Here is a 21,308-nt window from a genome sequence, read left to right on the forward strand (position 1 = left end):
GAGATGACGATCTATGATTACCTATATTATCCGATTCACTTACTCTGTTTAATTTTAAAAATATGCACGGCGATCCTTTATCGTATTGATAATGCTGTTGATGACACGGTGCAAATTTTTCGATAGGAACTCTGCAAACTCTATTTGGTGGAACATTTTTAGTAGGTGTTTCATAAGTACAATTTTGAACATTAGGATTTCTATCTTCTGGTCTGCTGGATGTATCTCCATAGTAAGCTGCAAAAACGAAATCGAAACGTTACAAAACTCTTGACGGGTAGAAGAAAAAAAAAGTAGGTACCTACCTAAATAACAATTTAGGTACTATAGAATTTTTTCATCGTGTAGCGAACATAGAAATAGGTAAGAAAAAAAGAGCGATGAAAATTGAAGGGATGTTTTAGGACGAAAATGAAAATCTTAACTGGGAACGTTCAAATGTCTTCGAACTTATTAGCTTTAACGTCATTTGAAAAATGAGAAATAAATTGAATAATGTCGCTTTCACACCGCTACAGCGAGGCGAGAAATGAAAATCTTTTTACAAGCCGGATGTCGATTCAAGTTGCTATATAGGTAGCACGTGAAAAGGAAAACTCGAAATTAGTAATTAGGGTGAAAATAAATCAATCGGAAAAATACTTGATCGAGATGAAAAGAAAAGAAAACTCGCGAATAAAAATCTAATAGGTACTTTAATTGGATCGTTTAGTAAGTATAAAAATACCAACAATAAGAATAGGTAAATATAAAAGAACCGTTCTATAGATTTTTTTTGCGATATACTCACGTTTTAAAAATTTCTCCAATTGAGTAGTCCAATTCAAATATCCGTAATTATTTTGGTTATACCAGATTAAAGCGCTGTCAACGAATTCTGCGGCTGGCATTGGTCGAAAACCCAAACCTGAAAATACATCAATTTTTTATTTAAAAATTGTTTAGTTAGGTACTCTTATATATCTACTCGTCTTATTGTACAGAAACATAATCGATTATTTTTCGTTCCGCTTTTCAACACGTTTTCACCAACATGAGTCGCCAAAGTGAAGTGGAATGAGGGGTACGTGATCAAACAAACTTGTGACACCTAATTACCCTTTTAGAAGATATCAACTGTAATCTAACGAACGCGCAAATTCACCTCGCGCTTTGGTTTTTATTTAATTATGTTAATTACGGTCGTTTCAATTATCAGTACCTTTGTTGTTTTATTCCACGTTTTCGACGTCACGATATTTTTTCACACCGTTTTTGACGACGTGGTACAGAATTTATCGAAAAAGCTATTTAAATATTTTTAGCGGTGTTCAGTGACGTAGTACCTACCACTAAAAAAAGGAAAATTATTGGACATGAAAAAAAAAATTTAATATTTAATTTTGAGAAATTCCTCCTCTAGATGCCAAAATCGCATAAGTACAATATATGTACAAAAGATAGAATGATGTTCATCGAATGATTAGACAACGAGAAAAAACATCCTGACAAGGTGGGTAGGTATTGCAATTGGCGAGAAAATTTTTGCATGGAACAGAAAAGAAATGAAAACATGTTTCAAAAACACATCATTAGGTCAAATTTCAGGTGCAAAATTTCATTTTTCGAATTTTTGAAAATTCAAGTCAAGCCCACATTCCATAGATAGATATACACCAGAAAAAAGAAAAACGAGTTCGAAAATAGATAGGAAATAAGCCAAATTCAAGTTTCCAAGCCTTTGAAATTCAAAAATTCAATGAAAATTAAAAAATTTAATTTAGCATCTGAAACTTGGTTTGGTCTGGTGGTGTATTTTTGTATGCTTCATTTCTCTTCCCAATTGGAGCATAATTTCATGCTTGTTAAAAATCTCAAAAAACTGTGTCGATCTTTTAAAGGTTATATTTACGTACTCTCACTAACAAGGGAAGCCCCCCACATGATAATCTTCGATTTGAATGAAACTTGGACTGTTGGAAAGAGGACCTCAAAAAACACCCATCCCCAAATTTTCAGCTGCTTAAGTTGATTTTTCGATTCTTGGCGAGTGTTTGAAGTTTTATGTACACAGGTAGGCATAAATACTTAACCAGATGGACAAAAAATATGATTTCTGATGATAATTCCAGATCCAGCCGACGGTAGTATTAATCGATTAGGTATCAAGCATAAACCTTTTGGCCAAAATTTGAGCTGCTCAAGTTCATGTGGTGGAGGGAAACGGTCATTTTTCAAATTCACCGAAAATATATGAGGAAAAAAGTAAAAAATTCTGTTTTCTGACCGGAAGGCCGGATCCGGCCAATGATGGTATGAGTCGATCAGGTATCTGGAAGACTACCTTTGGCTCAAATTTGAGCTCCGGAAGTTGATACGCGGGAGAGATGGATATTTGTATTTTTTCCCAGTTTTCTGAGTTGAACAGCTATGTATGTATATCTGTGTACATAAAACTTCAAATACTCGCCTAGAATCGAAAAATCAACTTGAGCAGCTGAAAATTTGGGGATGGGTGTTTTTTGAGGTCCTCTTTCCAACAGTCTAAGTTTCATTCAAATCGGAGATTATCATGTGAGGGGTTTCCCGTAAGTAAACTTGGAAGATTCAAAATTTTCAAAAAAAAAAAAAACTCAAAATATTTTGCTGTTGGTTTTTATTTTTCTACCCTTTCTTCACCCAAGTTTTGATTCGTGTGTATTTTACTCTTCTTGAAAAGATCTAAAAATCTGGGTTCCCTTGTAAGCACGCGTAGGTAGAGGAACCCATAAGGAAGGTACCTACATATGATTGCAGCAAAGATCATTTTCAGTGAATTTCTCCGTCACTCTCTCCTCCCCTGTCTTATTTTCACGTAAAATCGAACATTTTAATTTTCTTTTATTTAAATGAAATAAGTAATTTCAAAAAATGATTGAACAGGTAAACTTGAATTTTTTTTCCCTTTTTTGAATGAAAAATTTCAAAAAATAAAAAATCCTTAACAACATTCAAATCCGCCTCAATGAATCTTTTTTTTTAAATTCTGAAACTTTGAAATGTTTTCGACGAAGAATGATGGAGGTAGGTTGATTATTGACCGAAAAATCTCAGAAGTTGGTAACATTCTTATTTTTTTGTTGAAATTATGGTACCACAACTTTTCGTTACACTCCGTCAAATTTCAACCAGAAATAAAGTTTAAAATCTTTCTCACAATATTGCCGTATTCCTAATATTTTTTCATATGTATAAGCAACCCCATTAACCACAATCTAGTACCTGCTTACTTCGAAACGAATAGCATTGGGTGGTAGAAGAAGGGGTAAGACAAATATGACCTAATAATGGCATACATCAATTTTTTTTTAAATTTTTATTCATAAAATCCAATTTTTTTCTCGATTTATCTAGACTTGTTCCTTCTCTCATCGAGGAAAATGAAAATACAATTTTCCTAGCGATTCATTCCATCAACTAAAAATGATGTCAAAATCTAAATTCTTTCAGATTTTCGAATTTGATAAAGCCCCCTGTACAAGAGCTAAATGTTAATCTAGATCTTCTGTCTTATGACCCCTGCTGTCTATGCTATGATTCGGAATCCGTATAATTTATTATCCCGCAGGAGTTAGATAATTTCTGACACCGTTTAATAACTTTGAAAAGTTGAATAAAAAATGCGGTAGTTTTTCAACCAAAAGTCACGATATAATCATGCAAATTAATATAGAGTTGAAAAAAATGTGTATTTTTCCAACTCCGATTGAAATCAAAACGACTGAAATAGAAGGTTTACATTGACCTCGCCTTGTTCACCAGACAAACCACCACACATATGTCGAGTTACCTAATTAGTAAAAGACAATAAAGTATAAGGTCGTCGTCTTAGGGTGTCTGTATGAATAATGCAGCGATTTCGATTGTGCCGAAAAACGGCCTTCGCGTGTGTAAGGTTCAACAAAATTAACTCGCAATGGATCAAGGACAAGGTAATTCTATTTAAAGTACCCCATTTTTTCAAACCATCAACGTCTAGTTCTATATAGTTTTGCACATCGATATTGTACTCACCAGGATTAGTTCCGATTAACGATTCTTTCAGCATATATCTCGGCGTTTCTTTATTAATTGCTATAGCTTTGAATGCAACCCATAGACCGCCCCAGTACACGCTCAGCACAATGTAGAAAATCAAGTAAAATAACAATATCTTCGCTGTAAACAGAACAAACAAAAACAGAAAAAATACGTTAGTCGTCATCATCGCTACGACACCGGAAAAAGCAAAAGCGTAAAATATGAAATTTCCTATTCGCAACGTTCGATAAATCGTTGCGGTAAAAGTTGAGTTGACAGTTCGCTTTTCTCGTATACCATATATACGATAGTACTCGTAGATACTTATATTTCACGTTGAATTTACTTTTGCCTTTACCAAGATTGCTTTTCACGTTTCATTTATGTATAGCTATGTGGTATGGTATATGTATTTTACCAACTATAATGGTGAGTTTACGAGAGCAGTTTCAGATGTAGGTATAGTATAGGTACGGTTCCTATACCAGAAAACATAGGTATCGTAATTGACAACTCGATTTCGTATGTGTCTCTTTCTATACTCTATAAACACAATCTCATCGTTCTTCTTCGCAAACAGAGACAGAGAAAGAGCCCATTAATTAATGGAACACTCGGACACATTGTGCTCGTAAAAGCACATAGCAATGGAATTTAATCAATCGACCGTTGAATTACAGATTAAAAATTAAATTGCCATTTATTTGGCGTCGAATTACTTAATCTCTCTCTCACGCACACTACGCTTCTGAAACACATTTCGATCGACAATTCTACGTGTATAATAACATCCTAAAAGGGTTAAAATACACACTATTTTTTTTCTCAACATCTGCGAAAAATTCTCGACTCTCGTACATAAAAACTTTTAATGGCGGAATGAAACTGCGACAGCATCCGATATACGAAAAAATGCTTTTATACTTTTAACATTTTCATTACGACTATAACAAATGAAGGCATCAATGTTTACAGTCTTTCAGTGTAATATTTTACACGACTCTCGGCTACCATTTACTATGCAGCAGGCATAGGTTAGGTAGGTACCTAGTATATCGTTAAGCTTCACAATAGGATACGGTTTATCGTCGCAGCCATTTCGGCATTATTTGAAATTTCAATTTCTCTCGCAAGATGAATACCAATTAATTAAAACTATTCAAACACTACAAAAAGCTCGACTCGAATTAAAAACGTATTAATATCATAAATATTTATAAAGCTAAAAAGCTTCTAATAGCGTTGTATAGTTTGGCTGTGCGATGGAATTGTTCTAACAGCGAAATACGTTCCTCATCCCCGTGTTCCTCCACCTACCTACCTATCTACCTACCTACCTACCTACCTACCTACCTACGAGTATGCTATTCAGAAGGTATCTTGGCGTGAGAACTTTTTCACCATCGGGATTCCAAAATGGAAATATTTTCGCTGCGTAATATGATTAAATGTATTTCGTACCTATTGCTATATAATCTACTTATCGACGTGTATTTTATTAAATGTGTATACTACCCTTATTCGATCAATATTATTCGTACAATATTCTATCCTTTTAAAATTGATATAGTTTTGAATTGCGGAAGAGAATTCTTATTTTAAAAAGTTTCGACAGTTTAAATGAAATGATCTTATGTTAAAATTCCAAAAATTTGGAGCGATGTTTGATATTTTGAGGTCTAGATTAATAATATTTTTCAAAAAGACCACCAGAAAAACAAAAATATGCATATACAATTTATATGAAAAATTGAAAAAAAAAATGTTTTGAAATTACCTCTCTATATAATTTAATTTTCAGCAACAAAGTTGTCCCCTAGGAATTTTTTTCTAAAACGCTCGAAAAATTATCAAGTTTTCACTGTTTTCAGTTTTTTTAAAGAAAACTTGATGAGGAACAAGTGAATTTCAAGAAACCAGAGTCATTTTCCTGATAGACGGTGATGAGGGCAAACGGAAGACTAATTAGGTACCTACCTATCAGAGTTTTGAGATGATTTCTCATAATACAGTATATTACTGATAAGTCAAAAAATTTAAACAAATTGAAAAATGAACTCGATTATTTTTAAAAGTTAAAAAATGAATTTTTAAAACTGAAAATTCCTAAAAAAATGTTACGAAAAAAAAAATAAGCAATCCAATATCTAGCGAGGTAATAAAATGTCGATGCATTGTCAAAATGTCAAAAAATTAAAAAAGGAGCCAAACATTGAGAAGAAAAAAAAACCTGAAAATTAAGGACTCTTTGTTTCTCCATAGGGTTGGGGATTTCAAGATCCCACATTGAAAATTATTTATATGTTGAAAGGAGGATTAAAAAAGGGTCTTCATTCGCCATTGTATACGTAGTTTTCCCACATTTTAAAATAATTCCAACTTTTTTATCTTAAAAACTACGAGTATACCTAACTTTCAACTTAAAAGTTCAATTTTGATCTTTTCAAATTTTAATTAATCACTTATTTACTATGATTTTTCAGTTCCCGTGAACAAATTTACCCCAAAAGATCAAAGTGTCTTGAGACTATAAGCGTTCAAATGAAAATTACGAGGGTCATTCTCTCTCCAACAATCGCTGAAGAGTTGGGAGGAAAATAATAATGGAGGACATCGAAAGGAATTTGTAGAGAAAATAAATCACCGAACTCGATTTAATTTTGGTACGAGTTGATCAGTAAGGAGAAGGACTAAGGATAGTGATCTTCGAACGCATTATTTACGGCAAACTGGTTATGCAATTTTATTAACACGCGCGAATTCAGTTCATATTTGGAAGGCAGTATAGCTGGCAAGGTGCTTTTAAGTTGAATGGAAAGGGATGGTAACGCAGAAGTGGTATCAAGATCTCCAAACGCCAAGGTAAAAATTTCATCTCACCCTTTTTCGTCCTTTCCTTTTTACTTCCTCTCTACGATGATGATCCGCCAAAATTTTTGGTTCGAATTGATATGGAATAAGTCGGGAGAAGTTCAAATGAAAAATCAAAAGCAAATGCGAACTACTTATGCAATTTTACTTTTTCTCGCCAATTTTTCATACTACCATATGCTGTACCGATAAGGTCAAATTTAATGATCTTTCGAGATGAAGGTTCATGTAACACAAGCCGCAATTTCATAACTGTTTTAAGAAAAAGTAAATAACCTACATGGAAAGGAGCCAAAGAAGCACTACCCGAGTCCATTTAGGGTTACACGATGAAGATATATCAACGAAACAATCATTAATGTAACGTCAAAGGAACCCATGCTCAACGCGAACTCGTCGAGTCGTCGGCAAGAGCAAAGGCGAACGTTCATAACAGTGTGAAAAAGTTTTGTCGTCGGAGCTCGTAAGATGAATGGACGATTAATACGAGAGTATTCGGATACCTAAATGGTTTTTCATTCATCAATGTCAAATATTCACTACGGGTTTTTAAATATAGAATACACCGGCCACTTGAGGCGAAAATACGATTTGATTATTGTAACGAGGTACCTACGTTGTATATATATGTACTTTTTCCCCCTATATAAGTATGTATATTTCAACCGTTTGTACAGATGATGAAATGTAAAATACTCGTAGAAGCCGTTTATTTGCCGGGCTTGGTAAATGTTCGTGTTTTTATTTACAATTCAGATGCTCGATTTAGTTTTCAAATTGTTTCCTAGCTAAGTTTGAATAATGCAATGGGTTTAAAAACATCGTCATTCTGGCTTTGGAAGTAAGTAGACAACCTGTACGCCTACTGCATTTCGTTGTCAAAATGAAAAACTTTTACCTGATACGCAACAATCGTAGTAATTTGTTGTTTTCACTTATTGAAAATGAAAATTTTGTTTCACTCCTTCGTATAGAAATATTCGCGTTTCTGAATCACGTGGAAGATTTTTAGAAAATAAAATAAATATGAACATTGAAAAAATCAACTACCTACCTACATTCTCTTAAAAATACTTACATTTTTCTCCATTCTCTCCTTTTTCAATAAATTACTTACTACCTACAACACCTGAGCAGAAAAATTTCAACTCCAAGTAAAAGAATTCGATTCTCATATCACCGCGAATTTTCATTACTTCGTCAAATAATTCGTATAGTTCGGTATTCGGCTTTTGGAAGTCGTAAAGAAAGAGAGAATAAGAAAGACAGCTACGCGTATATTACACAGAAGATGGATTTAAAGCCGAGTAATAAGAGGAAAAGGTTGCATCGACGTAAGAAATATTTCACCGGACCGTGTCGTAATTATTTTATCATTCGGAGGAAATAAAGTTGGACGGGAATAAGGAAGACACCTTTTCAATATCGTCTCGAAATACATGACAGAATAAATCCTTTAAAAATACACGTAAAAGGGTTCAAGCTCGAAAGCAGCATAAAGAATAGAAAGCAAGGAGTGTACTACACGACGAAGAAAACGAAGATAGAATTCCATTTATGCGACATCGTATGATGGAGATGGAGTTTGGGCTACAATACCTACCTACCTCGACGCGTGCAGTGGCGTCAACTCATATACCATGTCAATGTTTCGATAATGTACTCTCGAGCAGAGTGTACGCGTTGTGCACGAAGAATATCTAAGTAAATCTCGAAGAAAAATTCCAACATTGCGACAAGTTCTTTTTTTTCTACAAGTGTTGCGAGAAGATATTGTACATATAGTGTATACTGTCCTTACAGGAGGGTGTCCTGCCTGTGCCTGGAGTTTTAACACACCTTCCACCGGTATTTGTACTTGTCGTTAACTCGTCATAATCTCATTACATACTTACGTATGTTTGTTCCATTTCAGGTGTCGGATTATTTGCCCAAGTGATGATACAGCAACTCGAACTACACAAGTGTAAATTAGTTTGCTGACTTAAGAAATTAAGGGACAAAGTTTTACGAGATAAACTTGATGCAGATTTTTCAAGCCACCGTGTCTCCTTAAATATTGTATGTAGATGGGCTAAACGTGATTGCACCATATTGCAGAACTTTAAAAGGAATCCAAAAAAAGTCTTGTTCAATATTCTGACTCAACTTCAACATTGAAGAGTACATACCTATCCCAGCGCCGGGCAAAATGATTATGAACACCTTTTTTGTAGATTATTTCATGGTTTTAAAAATTATAATAATATGATGTTTACCTTAAATTCAATTTTTTTTCAACATCATAGTAGACCAAATAGGTAACTACTGGGTGTTTCATGAGTTACTACCTCCTTCCATCCAGTTAGAAGCCAATCCATTCTAAACACAAGTAGGTAGATTTGACCACCTTCTGGATTGAAAAGACTCAGTAACACTCACGTGAGATTGTCCCAAATATAAGAAAGACAGCTAGAGAGCAGATTCTAGGGGAGCTCACTTATGAAGATGTTCAAATCAGGCGATGAAGATTTATATGTCAGAAGTTTTTCACCTTTTTAAAATGCATTGGGATCTACAACCTCATTTAGTGAATCTTTATTTTTTTGCTATGTTATTTTGTGAATTATTTTTCACTTGTTATGTTGTGTGTACTTGGTTCATTTTGTTTATAATGTAAGAAATGTAGGTATGGATGCAAAACAGCCCAGATGCTGAAGCGTCCTAAAATAAATAATTTCATTCATTCAAGAAATTTTGCTTTTCAATTTTTCTAGAAAATTTCAACCTTTGTGGCATTAAAAATAGCTCATTTTGTCTCAAATTTTCCATTCTGGAGCCAAAACAATTTCAACCGTCTCACTGCAGTGTACCATCCTCCCCTACTCGTAAAATTTTTGCATAATTATATGTAGGGTCACGGGTGGTTAGTTGTCCATAATTGTTAGTTGTCAAATTGCGTTTTTAAAAAGATACACGAACGCTATCCAAACGAAACCTTCATAATAACTTCATGCTATACCTACTGATGTTCCAACATACAAAATTGGCAACATAGCTTTTTATTTGGGGATACAGTTTTGAAAAAAGTGATTTTACAGGTGCGAAGTTACACATGTTAAATTGGAACTTTTCGTTTTTAAACATCAAAAATTTGTCAAAGGTAGATAAATTATGCATCAATTTAAAGGAAATTTTATCATGGATTCAGTAATCACATGTTCAATTACAAAAAATTTCGAAATGAATAAAATTTTTTGGTACAAAGTGAAAAAACGAGAAGTTGCCAGTTGTCAAAAAAGGGAATATTGTTAGTTGTCAATGAGGCAGTTTACCAATATATGCATCAAAGTAGAAAAATATTTTCAGAAAATTATCTATTGCATTATTCAATAATTTTTTTTCTGCTTTTCATTCTATAAGACAAATAAAAAAGTTGAATTGATCGATTTACCAATGCAAGAAAAAATTAAAAGAATGACCAGTCAAACAAAAAAGTTTTTTGAAGATTTTGAAGTCGTTTATGGATATTTTTCAAGTTTTTGGTCTTATCTGAAAGTTTAGTGCTTCTCACGTGTTTTCTTTTTAGAAAATTTTCGAAAATTGAATTGTAAGTTTTTTTTATCAATACTGAATGCGTGTTTGACAACTTACAACAGGGGTGGTTGTTGGTTGTCACAAAAAATTACCTCACTAAATCCACCATTAACTATTCATCACATGAACCAAAATTCAATTAAAAAAAATCAAACATGCGCAAAGAATCAAGCCTTCTAATGAGCCCAAAACCGCAAAGAAATATTCATAAATGGCTTCAGAAACTTCAAAAAACATTTTTTTTTGACAACTAACCACCTGTGACCCTACCTATTTTCATGCTTACATAAACATTCTAAGTAAGTATTAACAAACATCCTTATTTTTGACACAATTTCTGACTGAAAAAAAGTAAACAGTGAAAAAAATGAAACTTGGAATATTTTCTTATACCTTCATTTTCTATTGGAAAAAGTTCATTTTTCATTTTGATTTTCTTTTTATCGATCAAATTTACTTTATAAAAAGGTGTCCGAAATTAGAACGATTGACTGTACATCATTTTAAAAATTGATATTTTTCATCCTTCATTGTTACATTCATGGCCATAGTATGCAACCCTTTAGGTATTTACCTAGGTTTTCAAAACTTCTAAGGATGACAGTAGGTATGTAGTTGTCTATAATTGAGGTACATACCTATCTCAATCACAACGAAAATGACGGGTTGATTGAAACCACAAGAAATACTAAATAATCATGAGAACGTATCAAAATTTTCCAAAATGCACTTTTCAAGGCAGGTCCCCCCGAGCATCGATAGTCCTGAGAATACTCGAGAAGCCAAAGTTGAAATTTGGTTTGTATTTTTTTGGCCTGTCAAATTAATTAGTAATACCTACGTAGTTTTAGCTTCAAGTATTTTTGAAGCTTCCAGTGCATTTTCAATAAATATTCAATGGAAAAGACTTCACTGATATTTTGGATCAGAGACAGAAATATTGTAGATGCGAAATTTCATTTGGGTCATTTTTATGGCAGGTATTTTTCAAAAACTGTATAACCCAAAAATTCGCTGGAGCCTTCAGAAGAGGTCGAAAGCTTGTCATCTCAATTAGATGGGAAAAAATTAAAATTTCTCACAAGTAAAAAAACACAAAAATTCAAAAACTGATTTTGGAATTTAAAATTTTGTATGACAGTGCCGTTTTGGATGCTGTTAATTTTTTTTTGGCCTCAATTCAAATTTTTACAGCTTGAATACCTCCTTCATAAAAAAAATTTGGTAGCTCCTGAAACCTGAATTATGCAAACAAGCGTACATAAAGTGAAGATAAGTTGACTAAATTGTTTATGAAAGAATGTAGTGTACTTAAATCTAAAACAGGACACCCAGTATAAAGGACTGACCTTGGAAAAGTAAAAAAAAAAGAGGTCTGGGTGTTAAATTATTTATACGCAGATGTTCATTTAGGAGCTTGTACGTACCAAGTTTAACGCACACGACGACGATGCAGAGATGAGAAACTGGAGCGTATTTCTTAATTAGCTTGATATACTGCTCGAGATTAGTATTTCTCTCGACGCTTCTGTTACAGTGCGGTTTATTTACGTCGTCGTCGTCGTCGTACACTCGGTCGTAATCTTACACAGCAAACGCAGCAGCAAACGTTTAAAACGATAAAGTGTAATCGATGTTTAAACAAAGCTCTATTACGTCAAACTGCGAATACCCAGGTTTTTATGTGTCAACATTCATTAGCAAAAAATTAACCCTACGTGATACGCCTTCTCGGGCAATTTATTTGACGAGCACGGTGCAGCGTGCGGCGGCGGTGAGGCCTTTTTTGTATGGCAAAACACGTCAATCATTTTTAAGCCAATGAAAGCGCAACACTTGAAGTAATGTTTAAGCGCCGTTTCGATATGCAATTATATTAACGCCTATTTTTAGACAGACCTGTGTCACGGTCGTGTTTGTGTTTGTGTTTGGATACTCGTCGCTCGTCTCTGTCTCCCCCTTCACCGCTTCGTCGTGCTGGTCGTCTCCGAAACCGTGTTTTTTAGCCGAACTACTTACAAAGGTTTTTGAAAACGGCCTAAAGGACTAAAATTAAACGCGTTCGTATTCCAGTTACACTTTTGTGCAGGTCTCGAGTGACGGATGGGATTTAAATTTAATAGCGGGTATAACTTTCTTTTTCTTTTTTTAGACTGACCGAGTCTCCCGAATTTTCGTAATTTTTGTAGCTTTCACCGTAATTGTATAAAATTAACGGGGTGACTTTCGTGTAGGTATAGGGTGTTCTTGAAGTATGCGCTTGAATATGTTATGTGGTTTTACATCGAATGTACGATATTTTCATACCTTCAAGACTAAAGTAGAGGCTTACAAAAAAAATGCAGGACGACTTTCTCGCAGTCTAGGGTACCACCATTCACTCGAAGAAGAATGTTTCAAACAGGTTGCAAATAGGTATTTGATTTTAAAAAGCACACACATTGATTAACATTCTCGACATGTTATCACAAATCTAACTTTATACTTCAAGGGGTGTATTTCCACTTTGATGCTGGGAAAATGTAGAAAAAGTTTTACATTTGGTATGAATACCCATTTTTAAAAAAGGGACATTAATTTTATTTTTTAGCAATTTAGTGAAATATTAAGTAGGTACGATATCAAATGATATTATTTTTCGTCTTGCTATGATTTTTTTTTTTGACCATCAAAGGTATCAACATTTTCATTAAAACTACATACGAATATGACGTTTGTTGTTGTTTAATTTCAACCAAAATTCTTCTCAGAATATGAATAGGTATTATTTCTTAAATTTTTTTTTTCAATTTCTCCAAAAAGAATAATACCTAGCACAGATTTTCAGAAAATACTAATTTTTATTTCATTTTCATGCCGAGCAAGTTTCACTTTATTCCTTTCCTCGATGCTTATTTTCTCGTACATCAAAAAATCATAATTTTCTTAATTTTCAATTCGTTTTCATTTTTCAATAATTCAACGCGAAAGTCATTTCTTATTCAACGTTTTCAGTCATCGAATAAGACAAAGTTCTCAATGTTGATGGAGAAGGGACAAACGTTGATTTTAAAAAAAGTTCAGAAAACGCTGTGATATGCGTGTATAGCTACGTATAAGATATTTACTAATTCGAGGACACTGCGAAAAATATTACGAGTAGGTAGATTATTTTTTGGAATTATACCTTTCAAAGTCTCACAAGTAGGTACCCATTTTGAAAAAAAAATCAGAGAGATTGGAAGGGGAGCTTAAAAGGTTGAATTCAAAATATAATTAGATACCTAATTATTTGAATTTAATGACCTCGAATTGGTGAGAATTGACATTTTATTGGTATCATATTTTCAAAATTGTTATACAAATTAAGAAACCGTTCCTAAAATGATTTGCTAAAAAGATGGTTTAAAAAAGGTCTTCATTAAAATTTTTTAAAATTTTCAAATTAAAGCTTTAAATTGTCTTATTTATAAAGAAAAGTTGAGCTTTTGCTATGAAAGCTTGATTTTGAGTTACCTAATCAATGATTGCCTTTAAATTCCCTATACTCATTCTACTTCAATCTTTGTGAACAGATTCCACTTCAAGTTTAACCTGTCATGAAATAAGAGCATTCAAAGCTTGGCAGTTTCTCAGTAAATTGTAGATGCAAGAAAATTACGAGAGCCCCCCCCCAACCATTAACAGTTGGAGTGGAAATAATGGTGGAGACGATAAAAAGAAATTCATTTTTTAAAAAAAGTTCACCAGAGTATACAAAATCAAAAGGCTCGACTTCATTATTTTCTTGTTGCATTATTGTTCATATTTACGGCAAACTGGTTCGGCAATTTTATTAACATATACGCGAATTCGAACTAAATTCCATATTCTGAAGGCAATTAGAATTATAGCATGATAACATTTTTTTCGAATTGAATAAAAGGGAAGACATTGAAATAGTGTTTAGTGTTGAATGGTTTGTTTTCCATTTTTTAAAAATTTGATAGAGCCTGGCAAAAAACTATGACTGAATGACCCCAACAGTATGAAAAACGTTAAAATTTTTCCTACTTCTTGTTGAGGCCATTTGAACACAATTTTCTGAGGCCTTTAAACGACGAGATAACGTAAGCATTTCATGTTCCCTTTGGTACCCACTTTATTCAGCCGCGTCTTTAAATTTCCTTTGTTTAATGCATTTAAGAGAGTTGGAAATTTTGGTAATTGAGACATTTAAAAAGAAAAAAAAATATCCAATAACTTTTAAATTTACACCCACGTAATTTCGAAACAGATTTTTGTTGTCTTAGTATTTCGAAACACCCTGTACGCATTTTCGAAACCTAACAGACGTCTGCTTTAAAAATAACTTTTTCTTTGAGAACCTCGAATGAATTTTCGGCTCACGTGTCAATCGATAGAAACATTTTTATTCGCGATACCGAATAAAATGAATTTAGCAACTTGCAACTCGATGTGGTAGAAGTTTTGGAGTTGGTGCAAAAGTCATATTTCTCGTTCGAATATTTCGTGACTGAAAGTTGTTATTGCATAAAAGACTAAATTATATAAATAAATTACCGTAGAACGCGGAATGGCTGGCGCCGTCGTAAAGCGTCCCCAACTATTGTAGGCAAAATGAAACGATAAATAAATATGACGTCACCTTAGGGCGCACCAGAATGACAGGCAGTGGTTATTGATCTTATTTCGCAAACGGAGGAAGACGCACAGAGTCATATTTATGTAGTTCATATTTGCTCTACGTAAGCATTATAAATGTACGTGCCATCTGTCTGTCTTAGTCGATCCTTATGAATAGATATAGGTAGGTAGGTAGGTAGGTAGGTAGCGTCGGATGGATTTTAAATAGAAAATTTCAATGCATCGTTGCATACGCGACTGCTTTACGTTTCGTTTCATGTAAAGTTATTTTATTTTCAGATGCAGTGCATGTAGTGAATATGCAATGCATACAACTCGTTCGCCTGATCGATTTAATTTCAAACATTCCGTTGCCATTTTTATTAGTTGAATTTTCCCTTCTTTAAGTGCATAATAAAATGCTGGCTATTGAGCTTGACCTAATTTCTGAACCGGACAACGGAGAAACGTATTTTCTCAGATTTTCAGCATCCTCGTTTCCTAAATGAGTTTTGGTAACTAAAATCGGACGAGATTTTCTCTTGTTACGTATCGTTGTTCAATGTGTATAATTTTAGCAAATTTCCTAATAAGGTAAAATTCACGTCTGTTAAAATTTCGTATTAAACGTTGTATTGATTTTATAATAACCTACCTCAAGGTGGTTTCTTTAAACACGTGTCAAGATACATCGGTTACTCAGCACAATTTATTACCCATCTTCGCAGCTATACATACTTAAGTGCAAACCTTTTCCTCTGATTAATGTTCTGGTCGTCATTATTGTCATTTAATTTCGCCTCAATTCGACTAGAAAGGGAGAAAAAATCTCACCATTTCAAACTCTTATAGTCGACCGCATTATTCCCTTTTATTTTTAATAGGTATAGATACATATGAAAGAAGGGGTAAAGAAATACATAATTTTTTTGAATCCGATTATTAATTTTTCCAACGCTTGAACTTGGGCCAATTTTCAGCCCATACAAGATAATAAAATGTTACCGATTCGTGTGCCAAAATATTGTTTTAAGAAATGAGAAATTACACCGTGTCGTAATTTTCACTTTATTACCTTTCGAATGCATACTAAAGAATGATTTGACAGCTTTTACGACTCCCCGTATATCGTTTAACAAGTCTACGCAAATTGATCGCGCAAACGAATGAATTTCGGCTATAAAACATTTTTTGTTAACCTAGGCTCGGATTCGAGCTACATAAACCGCCAGTACAGACATTAAATTAAAATCGACATGCAATTTATTAATAATTCATGTTTGAAATTATACGTTCTCGCGGCAACGAGCATCGTTTCTTTGAATACGACCCGTGTATTTAAAAAGAAAGAAATAAGAATATAAATTTGCATTTTATCTGACTTTTTCTCTTTGTTTCGTGTACCCTTTTTTTTTTTTTTTTTTTTTACTGTGTATGTAGGTAATTGTTGATCGAGTACGAGTAGTTGAAACCTTTTGTGGAACGAGTTACACGAGGTCAGGAATAGATAAGTAGGTACCTGGGTTACATGTTAGGAAGGAGGGTGGAGGCGGAAAATGTTCCGATATGAAGATATCAGTTTTATGAATTTTAATAAACAATGGGAAAATGAACAAAATGTGTTAGGTATCTTCGCAATTATGTACCTACTTGAATAATTTTTTTTTTTTAATATTATTGTACCTGGTGCCTATTCATATATATATATTTTTTTTGTTTGATAATTATCTATCTATTTCTGTTGGAATTTTGTACGTACATATTAGGTGATCAATTACGTCAGTTTTTGATTTTTAGGTAAAATTGAATGAAAATCCACCAGAAGTTCCAGAATTAGGTATTCGAATATGATTTCCAAATCACTCGTGCGATTGAAGAAATTTATGAACTTCTCATCTAAAACTCTGAAAATGTTTCATTATTCAATTTTTCTCCTCGTATGATTTTAGCTAACTCAAATAGTTCCTTTTGCAAGCATTCGATAACTCGAGAGGAAAATTTCAAAATATTGCATTATTTACCTATCGTTAATGAACGAAAAATAATGCATTCGTATCTTCATTAATTAACAATTATTCGAGACAATCTCAGTCAACTTAAAAATTCCTTCCATATAGTCAGACGCAAAAAAATTCAAAATTCAAAATTTTTCTACAAATATGTTTTTAATTTGATGTCAAAATATTTCACCTGTCTTTTTTCTTTCGGTTTAATTCTTTCGAGCGTGAAAATTATAACACTCGAGTATTCATCGCTGCTAAAAAAAAAAAACTTCTCTTAAAATTTCTCAGCTTCGTATATATTTTTAATTTAGTAAATTGAATCTTCTTCCACTAAACCGCTTCGCTGCTGACGTTTTTTTATTCTCATTGAAATGAGTCTAAAGGAGAATTTTTTTAGGAATTTTTAGTACGCATGAAATGCGTTTGAAATTAGAATATTTACTTTTAAAACTATAAAATAGACGGTGATTCTTAGTAGGTATAACATATTAGCTAGGTAGTACTTTTGTGTTTGCGAATTGCAATATTTTTCCAGCTGAGCTGATAGAACTGGTCAAGAGAAACGAAAAAAATTTCGAGTCCGAGGAGATACTCGGTGGCTACTCGTATGTGTTTCATAGAAATAAACCAAAGAAGTACTACAGGAGCAGCGGCAGCAGCGCACGTTCTTTTAAATTTAGATAGTTACACTACAAGATTTTGAAATGCTCAATGCCTCATTGTTCGTACCAAAAATGATGGTGTGTAACATTTGTTTGTTTTTGATACTCGCAGAGCATCTTTAATAGGTAAGTAGATGATCTTTTTGTCATATAATTAACGATAACCTTTGAAATACCTATGGTAAGAATTTCAACGCATGTGAAATCAGCGAAACCGGCTAAAATCCCCTGTGAAATTTTTACATCGAATCAGTTAGAATTTCAGAGCTTCAACAATTTCATCAAGAACCATTCGGAAGCCTCCACTCAATTTCAGGATCCCAAAAAATGAACTTTATCTCTTAGGTATAACTTTGGAAATGTCGTCTCTTGGATCACCACTTGAGTTGAAAGCAACAAATTTTGAGCTCTTTTAACGCCTCTCAGAGACTACAGGAATTCTGAAGGGCTCTGAAAGGGCCAAAAATCAACTTTTTGACCTGTAACTTTGAATGGTACCTACCTATACCTACCTAAGTACTTTTTGAGGATATTTTCAACGGTTGTTTCAGTTGAAAAGTGGATAATTTCTCATACTTTTAATCCTGAGAAAAATTGTCATAATGAGATTTGATCACTTTTCGACATACTTACTATCAATATCTTTGATTAATTTCTAGAGTTGAATATTTTTTGCTCATTTGTTAAAATATACCACTCACCTTATGGTCAAAAATTCATTTCAATCTTCGTTTCTTTTTGTGCACAAGGAGGCTACCTCTTTAATTTTTAAAGGACAGCATTGATCTAAAGTTTTTTTTTTGAATAACTTGATTCAATTCAAATTTTCAGTTTATTCACAATTAACGTTCCGGGTTCACTGTAAGACAGTTTTTAAAAAAATATAATGAAAATTTCATCCCCTCTTCCTTCACCAAAACACATTATGACAAAAATTTAAAAATTACTATTCGTAGAATTTTCCTTTTTCTATTTCAAGGGGTCTGATTTAATGTTATTTTCTTGGTAAATTTCCCGAAATTTGAATATTTCTTTTAGGACAAAATTTGAAATCTTCATAATCTGAAAACCACAGATCTCTCAAAAATCATACTTTATGATAACAAAAAATGTAAAAAAAAAACGAAAAAAAGAACATTAGTTAAAATCTCTGGAACAATATTGGGTCAAATGTAGGAAAATAAGGAACAGTTCGCTCTCTTGATGGGCACTAATCTATTGTAAGTTTTAAGTCTTGATATTAATTTTTAACTCTTTCAGGGCAGTTAAAAATTTGCAGAAAAAATTCAAAACTTGTGTAGGCTTCAAAGGGCTTAAAAATGGTAGTTTTGAAATGATGCGTTGAAATGAAATATGGTAATTACTTACCAAGATATTCGTACTAGTTCATTTTGTTTGAATTTTTTTTTTTAATAGCAGTTTTTTTGTACATACTCGTACTATGCACTCGTGCATACCTACTTCCAAAAAAATCACCAAATTTCCATAAACAAATGTATACCTATTTCTACATCTAATATTTTAGATATGTATGCGGGTTTTAGGACATGCTCTTTCCTCTTTCGATTATTTACTATTGGTTTTATCAAAATCGGAATACGTCAGATCGAGTGGTTTCCTTGATAACTTCCGAGATATGACAGAAGACGAATGTTGATACTTGCTGAACTTCTAGCAAAAATATATCTTACAAAAATGAAGCCCCGCAGAAAATTACGTAGGTACCTACCTAATCAGAATGTAGCCACTTGTGTACAAAGTTTTTTTCTGTTTTTTCACACTCCTTCTATCAACTATGTACTTGAATCACTGAGCATACAATACAAATGTATTGTAGGTAAACAGGTATTCGGGTAAAACCTAGTTTGGTTAATTTTCGCGCGTAACTTGAAATTGCAGTCTTTTATCGTCGTATTTGTCGTAGACGATCGAGTTAAGAAGTTGACCCACCTTTCACCCTTCCTTCAGCACGCCATTCAAGTAGCGCTCATTTCGCATCGAGCTTTTTATTAATCAAATAAAAGACTGAAAAGAAGTCTTATTACCTCATCGGTTTTCCTTTTTTTTTTTTTTCGATAACTTTTGAAAAGCTATTCTGTCATCTTGAAAGTTGTAATCAGCTTAATATCGTAACTAAAGAATGTCGCTACGCGGTGAATGATTGAAGGCCATTATAAATTTTGTATACGACGACGACGACGACGTCCCAAACTTGGTACGTTGTTTTTCCAGAGCATTTTTTTTTCTTCTTAGTATGTATATGTATATATGGTTAGAAATTGATCGACCGGTTTATTTAATTACGTTATCGTAGGTATACATTGGACGAGGTTTTTGAATTCAAAGTGGAAGTGAAAAAGTTGTAAAATTTATAATTGACGAGGTTAACAGCGAGACCCTAAAGGCGGTATAAAAATTGCTCGATGTCGTATCTACTTTTCGTTTCGAGGTGGAATAAATAATTCAAACACGTTTCGCCTGTTTCGTCGACAATCTCAACATAGACGTGGGTAGGCAGAGACGATGAGAGAACGAAACCAATGAAAAAGGATAAAAAATGAAACCAAAGGCAAAAGAGGCCAACAAGTCGACAATGGTCACGTATTTCGGTAAATTTTGCGGCAAATTTTTGCCCCCTTTTTGGCGTGTTTTTTTATTTATACGCTTATATAGACGTAGTATAGGTATAGTATTGTTTTTTCTTCTTATTTTTCTTCTTTTATCAGATAAGAAAACATAGAGAACAAAGAGAAAAAGAAAACGAGAAAGAGCGAGGAGGACGATACGAGTATACGAGTACACCGGTGAACGACATTAATTGACGCAGAAAATCGCATTTCTTAGTTCGTATTCTTACCATCGTACAGCGGTACACGCGCGCTGTTACTATGTATTGATTGGATTTTCATTTACGAGCGCGAGAGCTACTCGACTCGACTCACGCTGTGCAAACTGCAACCCAAAATGGTAGCCGTCAGGCAAGCGCATTTTCATTTAAACTTTCCTCAAGGGCGTTTGATCATATCTGGACGAACGAAGAACGAGGTGCGACGCGGTGGTGACGGTCTGTGCGACTGTGATGCAAAAAGAAAAAAACCTACTGACTTTAAAATTATGTAAGTACCAAGTACCCATTTTCACTGGTGCCAAAAAATAAAACCCACAAACAATAAGAACCTTAATCGGGCCGCAATTTTATGTATGAAAATATTTCGCCGGCACGAACATGTCTCGGTATTTTTAGCCGGCTCGGCCTTTAAAAATTCGTGCCGAATTTAATATTCAGCCAAACACGTGCGAACCGAGTCGTATCGATTAAATTTCTCGATAAGTCGGCGACGATTACACGTCTAGGTACAATTATATACCGCACAACTGTACGTACGTAAATAGGTATAGGTAAGTAGGTGGCTAGGTAGATAGGTAAGTAGCTGAGTACGCATACACATACATATTTCAAACTCGAACAACATTATACCTACCTACCCTAGTACGTACGAAGAGTCGAAGAGGCTATAAAAACACAGTAAACGGTGAAAACCGTGAAAGACCA

General features: G+C 33.6%; 1 protein-coding gene across 1 annotated transcript in view; it reads right to left on the reverse strand.

The window, feature by feature from the left end:
• The window catches only part of nrv3 (nervana 3), a 63,682-nt gene that overhangs the window by 4,694 nt on the left and 37,680 nt on the right, over positions 1-21,308 (reverse strand). The window contains exons 2-4 of the mRNA XM_065346015.1: positions 4,033-4,176; positions 791-907; positions 44-237 (exon numbers count right to left, since the gene is read on the reverse strand). Of these exons, the coding sequence (XP_065202087.1) occupies positions 44-237; positions 791-907; positions 4,033-4,176 (455 nt within the window). The remainder of the gene's footprint in view (positions 1-43; positions 238-790; positions 908-4,032; positions 4,177-21,308) is intronic.

The sequence above is a fragment of the Planococcus citri genome, chromosome 1, assembly GCF_950023065.1.
Source record: "Planococcus citri chromosome 1, ihPlaCitr1.1, whole genome shotgun sequence".
NCBI classification, from domain to species: Eukaryota; Metazoa; Arthropoda; class Insecta; order Hemiptera; family Pseudococcidae; genus Planococcus; species Planococcus citri.